General features: G+C 48.3%; 1 protein-coding gene across 1 annotated transcript in view; it reads left to right on the top strand.

Annotated features, from left to right (window-relative positions):
• Nucleotides 1–7227, top strand: part of ESYT2 (extended synaptotagmin like protein 2) — a 48745-nt gene extending 41518 nt beyond the window's left edge. The window contains exons 17-21 of the mRNA XM_015562822.1: nucleotides 64–162; nucleotides 2988–3119; nucleotides 4751–4856; nucleotides 5868–5917; nucleotides 6004–7227. Of these exons, the coding sequence (XP_015418308.1) occupies nucleotides 64–162; nucleotides 2988–3119; nucleotides 4751–4856; nucleotides 5868–5917; nucleotides 6004–6049 (433 nt within the window). The 3' untranslated portion in view covers nucleotides 6050–7227. The remainder of the gene's footprint in view (nucleotides 1–63; nucleotides 163–2987; nucleotides 3120–4750; nucleotides 4857–5867; nucleotides 5918–6003) is intronic.
• The last annotated feature ends 1786 nt before the right edge of the window (nucleotides 7228–9013 follow it).

Here is a 9013-nt window from a genome sequence, read left to right as displayed (position 1 = left end):
GAGTGGTGACTCGGGGAGGATAAGGTCCGGGCAGAGCTGTGACTTCCCGCTTTGTTTCCTCAGTGGGACGACGCTGGGACAGTCTCCCCTGGGGCAGATTCAGCTGACAATCCGGCACAGCTCGCAGAGGAACAAGCTGGTGGTGGTCGTACACGCCTGCAGGTGAGCGGCGCTCCCTTGGGGGCCTCCCTTGGGGCCTCCCAGTGCTCACAGTTGGATCTCCTGTGCCCAGAGTTTATTCCTTCTTTCTTCTCAGTATTGCTTCCTAAACATTCATAACCACTGGGTTGCTTGGCAACACACCCTGGAACTGTGGGTACGTTGCTACTCCCTGTTGTGGGTGTTTAGATGGTCTGAATAATGAGTACGCTCAATAATGGATGTATTTTCTTTTATTGAAGTGTTCTTTGAGGGTTACATTTCTAGGAGTAAACTTATAAATTCAGAGGACCTAGCAATTGATGGGTCATGGTCAGTTTTGCCGTAGTCTTTCCAGGAGACCTGGGCACCGAGGGGCTTGGCTTGCCTTTCCCCAGTCAGGAAGGGGTGTGACGTGAGGTAACAGTGTGATTAATGATGATGGTCAGGAGCTATTTATGTGACTTGCCTGTCTCTGTAGTAGTTGTGATATAAGTGTGTTTACATAAATATTTGATTCTTAAAAAGCTGTTAGAAACAGAAAAATAAAATTAGTGACATTAGGAACATGACTGTATCGCTGTGGAGTTCAGCTCAGTGATTATGTGTTCAGCACCTTCTATGTTCTCCAACTGAGGTCACCACTGGGAAACACAGCACAGGAGCTGGGTTAGAGGACGCCAGCCCAGTCCCTACCCAGGTCCTCAGGTCTGTCAGTAAGTGGGTAAGGTGAAGAGGCTGCATACAATCGATACAAACAGCAGTCACGTTCCTGTGGCTTATTGCTGGTCTTAAAAACATCACCAGAGTACTAAACAAAGACCCAAAGCACTTCTAGGAAGCACTGAGATAAATGTGAGCTCTACACACATTTACGAAAGATGAATAAAAACAAGTGAGATCATTAATTTCCCAGCCCGCTTATTCCAGTTTCAGGTCATGAGTGACCACATTGCCTTTCCTTGCAGCTCAGGGCACAAGGTGGGCACCAATCCGGAGCAGGATGTCCCTCCATCTGGGGGCCACTCACACCTGCGCCTGTCTCACTCAGACACGTTAGAGGCCACTCACGCCGGCACCTGTCTCTCTCAGACACGTTAGAGGCCACTCACGCCGGCACCTGTCTCTCTCAGACACGTTAGAGGCCACTCACGCCGGCACCTGTCTCTCTCAGACACGTTAGAGGCCACTCACGCCGGCACCTGTCTCTCTCAGACACGTTAGAGGCCACTCACGCCGGCACCTGTCTCTCTCAGACACGTTAGAGGCCACTCACGCCGGCACCTGTCTCTCTCAGACACGTTAGAGGCCACTCACGCCGGCACCTGTCTCTCTCAGACACGTTAGAGGCCACTCACGCCGGCACCTGTCTCTCTCAGACACGTTAGAGGCCACTCACGCCGGCACCTGTCTCTCTCAGACACGTTAGAGGCCACTCACGCCGGCACCTGTCTCTCTCAGACACGTTAGAGGCCACTCACGCCGGCACCTGTCTCTCTCAGACACGTTAGAGGCCACTCACGCCGGCACCTGTCTCTCTCAGACACGTTAGAGGCCACTCACGCCGGCACCTGTCTCTCTCAGACACGTTAGAGGCCACTCACGCCGGCACCTGTCTCTCTCAGACACGTTAGAGGCCACTCACGCCGGCACCTGTCTCTCTCAGACACGTTAGAGGCCACTCACGCCGGCACCTGTCTCTCTCAGACACGTTAGAGGCCACTCACGCCGGCACCTGTCTCTCTCAGACACGTTAGAGGCCACTCACGCCGGCACCTGTCTCTCTCAGACACGTTAGAGGCCACTCACGCCGGCACCTGTCTCTCTCAGACACGTTAGAGGCCACTCACGCCGGCACCTGTCTCTCTCAGACACGTTAGAGGCCACTCACGCCGGCACCTGTCTCTCTCAGACACGTTAGAGGCCACTCACGCCGGCACCTGTCTCTCTCAGACACGTTAGAGGCCACTCACGCCGGCACCTGTCTCTCTCAGACACGTTAGAGGCCACTCACGCCGGCACCTGTCTCTCTCAGACACGTTAGAGGCCACTCACGCCGGCACCTGTCTCTCTCAGACACGTTAGAGGCCACTCACGCCGGCACCTGTCTCTCTCAGACACGTTAGAGGCCACTCACGCCGGCACCTGTCTCTCTCAGACACGTTAGAGGCCACTCACGCCGGCACCTGTCTCTCTCAGACACGTTAGAGGCCACTCACGCCGGCACCTGTCTCTCTCAGACACGTTAGAGGCCACTCACGCCGGCACCTGTCTCTCTCAGACACGTTAGAGGCCACTCACGCCGGCACCTGTCTCTCTCAGACACGTTAGAGGCCACTCACGCCGGCACCTGTCTCTCTCAGACACGTTAGAGGCCACTCACGCCGGCACCTGTCTCTCTCAGACACGTTAGAGGCCACTCACGCCGGCACCTGTCTCTCTCAGACACGTTAGAGGCCACTCACGCCGGCACCTGTCTCTCTCAGACACGTTAGAGGCCACTCACGCCGGCACCTGTCTCACGCAGACACGTTAGAGAGGCCACTCACGCCGGCACCTGTCTCACTCAGACATGTTAGAGGCCACTGACGCCGGCACCTGTCTCACTGAGACATGTTAGGCCACTCACCTCTTGTGCACATCTTTGGGATATTGGAGGAAACCAGAGTCCCCGTAGAAAACTTATAAGACACAGTGCAAGCTCCACACAGTTCTACTGAGGGAATTTTTTTCTTGGGAACTTAAACAGAACAACAGTCCTCGAGGACCTGCTGTAGAAAGTATGATGTGATGCTAATTGTCATCTTCCTAGACTATAATGCCTGCTGTTCTTTGGTTTGTTTTTTAAGAAACCTCATTGCCTTCTCTGAAGACGGCTCTGACCCCTACGTCCGCATGTATTTGTTGCCAGACAAGAGGAGGTCAGGGAGGAGAAAAACACACGTGTCCAAGAAAACACTGAACCCCGTGTTTGATCAGAGGTATGGACTTCACTCACCTGGGGCAGGTGTTGGGGTAAGTTAGGAGGGCCTCCCAGTGACAAAGCATTGGCACCCACCTAGCACTGAGAAGTGGAAACTCAGATTAGTAGGCGTGAGTACTCTTGAATTTCATGCAGAAGTGACAAGTTGTGAACATGGATGACGAGACGAGTGATTAGATAAAGAACTGAGTTATACATCAAAGCCGAGAATATTAAAATGCATATATTTCTCAAAATAATAAACCTCTATGACATCTTAAAATATAACATTCTTATGAAAACAACCAGCTTCCAAAACAATTTTAAAAGTGAAAAGAATGGCATAATTGTTTCAGATTTGCAAATCTCTCTCATGGTCTGGCTTAACAGAGGCTCATATCTGCTTCTGTGGTCAGTCTGACATGGCCGCTCCTGAGAGGTGCTCAGGAATTTAAAGAGTCTCCATCTGCAAGTTTGGTATCTTACTCAACAGTCCTGTAGCTCAAACCACCAGCATTTGGGGAAATAAGATTGCATGGTATTGATGTCTGCTAATTCAGTTTACACTTCCTCTTTAAAGGTATGATGTGTCTAGTATAGTGGTTGGCAAACTGCGGCTTGGCAAACCGCGCTTGCGAGCCACATGCGGCTCTTTGGCCCCTTGAGTGTGGCTCTTCCACAAAATACCACATGTGGGCGTGCATGTATAGTGCGATTGAAACTTCGTGGCCCATGCGCAGAAGGTGGTATTTTGTGGAAGAGCCACACTCAAGGGGCCAAAGAGCCACATGTGGCTCGCAAGCGCGGTTTGCCAAGCCGCAGTTTGCCAACCACTATACTAGACACATCATATTTTTACTGACAGGAACACACCAAATCCTGATGTGGGCACCTTGTATTTGTCAGTGTTCTTACTCCGCAGCAGCAAAGTATTTGAGATCCACGTGCAGCTTTGGGTCTCTAGCTGCTGTGGCTCCGTGGCAGCACTGGCCACGTCCTGGCTACGTCCTTGCCAGAGACCCTGCCTCATGCGAACCACACACATCACTTCGAGGACCTGCCTCCCTGAAGGCATTTTAGTTTGTGGCCTCTGCCTTCAGCCCCTCACGAGGCTTAGAAGTTGCTCTCTTTTTGGCTTTAGGGAGAGGGAGCCTGGCCTTAGCTGTTGAGTCGAAGATAACATCTGTGATCCCACATCCTAGCTGCCCACCTTGTGCGTGGGAGCTGCAGGCAGAATCTTCTCTTACATTCTAAACCAGCTGTGGGCAAACTACGGCCCGTGGGCCGCCCGTTTGAAATGAATAAAACTAAAAAAAAAAAAAGACCGTACCCTTTTATGTAATGATGTTTACTTTGAATTTATATTAGTTCACACAAACACTCCATCCATGCTTTTGTTCCGGCCTCCGGTTCAGTTTAAGAACTCACTGTGGCCCTCGAGTCAAAAAGTTTGCCCACCCCTAAACCCTGGAAAATACTTTGATTTTGTGTTTTTATGAAATGCAGGCCCCAAACATCTAGCACAAGAACCCTGTTTTATAAGAAATGTGACATTTGGAGTGGTCTTGTAGGCAGGAGTGTCATGCTCAGTTATGGGAAACTGCAGCAAGATGATGGAGAAATTGAGGGAAGGGCCTCTTTCTCTGTCAGCTTTGAGTTCAGCGTCTCGCTACCGGAAGTGCAGCGGAGAACGCTGGACGTCGCCGTGAAGAACAGCGGTGGCTTCCTGTCCAAAGACAAAGGGCTTCTTGGCAAAGTAAGTCTGAGCAGGCCCCTGTGAGACTTCAGCCCCTCCCCTGCGTCTGGTAGACCACAGTACGTAGGTAGGCGGGGTGAGCGTGCTCTGCGGCTAATAGTAGACCAGGAAGACTGCATCAGCTAAGATGTCAGTACATTGTGAAGACATTTTAACTGATTCTGTTGTTTTTACTCATTCATGTTATTGGCTTATTAGTCATAGTAATACCATGAACTTATAGTTGAAGAAAAGGTTATTTTAAAAATATTTTTTCAAGTATCACAGTGAAAGCAAACCCAATGGGAACACATTCTCTTCCAGTTCTACCTCCTGACTAACCAGCTGTGGTTTTTCCTAACAAATAATTGGCTTTATTTCTTTGAATTTTTTTTTTTAATCCTCACCTGAGGATATTTTTCCATTGATTTTTAGAGAGAGGGGGAGAGAGAGGGAAAGACAGAAATATCGATATGAGAGAAACACATCGATTGGTTGCCTCCTGCACATGCCCCAACCAGGGCCCGGGCCAAGGAGGACCCTGCAACCGAGGCACGTGCCTTTGACCGGAATTGAATCTGGGACCCTTTAGTCCACAGGCCGACGTGCTATCCACTGAGCCAAACTGGCTAGCACCCTTTGAATTTCCTTTAGTCTTTGTCCATATCCACATGTAATTGTTGCATAAGAATGTACATTCTTTAATAATGTACACAGAAATAAGTTAGGGAAGAGAAGTTTTGAATTGTAGGTGCCATTTGTGGCCAGTGCACATCAATTTTAGTGCCTTCACTGGCCGTGAACCTCTGTCCCTGCAAAGGATCTCCCTGAGGTTTCCTAATAACCTAATGTTAGACGGGTGGATAAGGCAGACTCTTGGGTAGGACCCACCATCCTGGGGTGAAGCACACTGAAAGGTGAGAGACTCACACTAAAGGAGCACACAGTGCTGATGAGACAGGGAGATGGGCGAGAGCAGAGGTGCGGGTCTGAGGGAACGCCCCCACCTCTGACACACCCCCTTACCCACAGGTGTTGGTTGCTCTGGCGTCTGAAGAGCTCGCCAAAGGCTGGACCCAGTGGTGAGTGTCCTTTCACAGGCCACAACTGATACACTGACTGACTAAGGCCGCCACCCTGACCTGTCTGTCGCTTCCTGTGCCCTCAGGTATGACCTCACAGAAGACGGGACGAGACCCCATGTGGTGACGTAGGCCACGCTGGTCAGGGAGCTCCCTGGGTATCTGCCACCCTGCGTGCTCGGAAGGCGCCTTCCCCACACACCAGTGCTATTTTTATACTTCATGTTCTTCGCTTATCGTTTTATATAACGTGGACATTTTAATCATATTTGGCCAATGTTACTGTTAACTTTTGTATGTCTGACTTCCTGTAGTATTTCAGCAGTTACCACTGTGTACAATAGGACGTAGTCACTGTGGTGTTGTGCTGGGCTCTGTCCAGGAGGCAGGTGTGTATATGCTTCGTTGTTACCTTGTTTTGTGTGTCACTGAGGCACACTGTGCCATGTACAAAGACTCTATTTTTTATAATCTCTATAAACTGGTTTGAATTCAGAAAAAAATGGTTTAAGGAAATATATATTTTTTCTTCTAAGTCTTATTAAATTCTTATGACAAATAATCATTTTTGTCTTTGCAAGAAAAGTTCTCAGTGACTTATTTTGCGCTGTTTCTTTTTTAAAAGAAAAGCTGAAAGATTATTAAATATTAGTATATCTCTATCCATAATCAGTGAAAGAAAGTATTCAAAAAAATTAACTTTCATAACTGTAAAATGTGTTATTGAGAAGTATCTAAGTTGCATAGACTATTAAGAGGATTATCACAGTTCATTAATCATAGTGTCCTAATTTGAAACTTCTTACATCCATGAAAATGTCGTTTTTTTTAATTGCTTGTTGTAACTTATTCATGAAATAGTGCACATAAACACAATTATACTTTTTCTAAAATATAATACAAATTTTCAGTGTTAGCTGTTAGGTCATTGTGAAATAGTCTATCATGAGCTTTGTGGGTTTTCTGTGTTTTCCCAGCCTGTAAAGAAAGACAAGCTTATGTTGTCACCGGAAAGGTTGCGAGGTAAATCGGGGTAAGGAGATAGGAAATTGCATTAAAAGCCGATCACTGGTTCATGCGTTCGTCGGTGTGACATCGCGCAGGACAGAGGTCTGAGCTGGTCCTCGGCTCCATTCTGCTCTCACGGCCGCAACCAGGGTGTCAGCACAGCGGCGCTTGGGTGAGAATCACCATTTCCTGGTTCCCTTACTTCATGCCATGACTGACCTCAATATTGTAATATTGTGACACAATTATTTTGGAATATATTTTTCTTCTTAGATTATTAAAAGCATGTTTTATATCCTGAAGCGTGTCTGTGGCGGGTTACGACTATGTTGCTGTGCGCAGAGGCTGCGCTGTGCAGAGCAGGTGTGAGTGGTGTGCGCTGCAGGAGCAGGTGCCTCCTTAGCTGTGAACATTCTAAAATTAGGCATAAGTATCTCGGGAAAGCGTTTGGTGGTTGAGGTGGGAGATCTCACCACAGATCCCATGGGCCCTCGGTGGCTCAGGGGACCAAACATCGAAGTGCCTGTGGTGGATACTGATGGTCCCTTCGCCCACACCTGCCTGTCAGCGGACTTTGCTTGCTTTACTTCACACACTGACCCATGGCTTTATTCATAACTAGAGGCCCGGTACACGAAATTCATGCAAGGGGCTCAGCCCTAGCAGCCGCAGAAGGACATCCAGAAGGTCGTTTGGTTGTCTGGTCTAATTAGCATATTACACTTTTATTATTATAGATGAAGTCCATAGCTTCACAACACAGTTCATGTAATCTGTTTCCCACTGGAGGAAGTTTACGAATATATTGATAAACACGTGAACATATGTGCACACAGAGCACTTAACTGTGATGTTTTAGTAGCATGAGAAAGACAGGATACTGCGTACTAAATCTAGTTGCTACCCATGACATTTGATTCATTGAAGATATTTTAAAAATTAGGTCTGTTGAAGGGCTTCTTGCATAATCTATAACAGAGAAGAAACACTCACTGAAATTTAGTCTGCCAATAGTTTCTGCTATCATCTTAAACTTTTGGCTTTTGCAACATGTGCTTCACCTATTCAATGTGTATTTTACTTGATGGAACACTTTATTCGACCATCAGGTCAAGTGAAGTGATGGAAAGCAAAAGGCCCCTGCAAAGCTGTGTGCCACTTGATGCCCCGCTCCTGACACAGTGACCTGCCTGCAGGTGCCCAGGCGACTCTCGAGGGAAGGAAGCAGTAGGGCTGGTTCTCAGGGCACTGAGACCCCTCCCGGGTGGGAGTCTGACTTATTGTGGCAACATGAGTGTTCCAGGAAAAACACTTCCTCTGTGGGTCGTGTAGTACTCACCCTGGAGCCAGGCTCAGCATCCCAGGGCCTGGCGATGGAGGACACTGGGAGTCTAGTTCTTCATGATCGACCTCTAGGAGGGGGAACTTGAACTTTTATTCTACATGCAGCCAGACCAGGGGAGGGAAAGTCCCTTAACTGAAGTTGAATTTTGTTAGTTTGTACATGTGGTGTGCTTGCCCTCTGCCTTACAATACAAGTGTCACGGCGTTTGCAGCTTCCGATGAAGACAGAGGCCTTGTAGAATTGACCTTCTGCCCTGAGAGTGCCTTCTTCAGGCCTCTTCACCCAGAGCTCAGCCCTGCGTTTTCAGGAACCACAGCCAAGTGCGGGGCTGAGTCTGCGTTTAACCGGCGGTCACTCTGACCCGCTTCCAGCGTATCCCGATGCAAATGGAGCCTGCAGAGGCCTTACAGAGAAGGTCCTGTGTGTTCCCTAACCTTACGCAGCGTGACGTGTTTATTCAATAGGCGTTTATGTTTGCTCGCTGGTGATTTGCTCCTCCTTGACCTTTGAAAATTCTAATGTGGGACCAGATGACCTGAAAAGTAAGTAGAGGGTACTTTATATTTGCTCTTTGTGAATTCTTCCTTTTTTTTATTTTTTTTTAATTTTATTTTTTATTACAAAGGGTATTACATATGTGTCCATTTTTTCCCCCCGCCCTAGACAGTCCCCTAGCCCCCCTTATTCCCCAGTGTCTTATGTCCATTGGTTATGCTTATATGCATGCATACAAGTCCTTTGGT

The sequence above is a fragment of the Myotis davidii genome, unplaced genomic scaffold (assembly GCF_000327345.1).
Source record: "Myotis davidii unplaced genomic scaffold, ASM32734v1 scaffold1251, whole genome shotgun sequence".
Classification (NCBI taxonomy): Eukaryota; Metazoa; Chordata; class Mammalia; order Chiroptera; family Vespertilionidae; genus Myotis; species Myotis davidii.
This window is presented reverse-complemented; position numbering and strand designations above follow the sequence as displayed.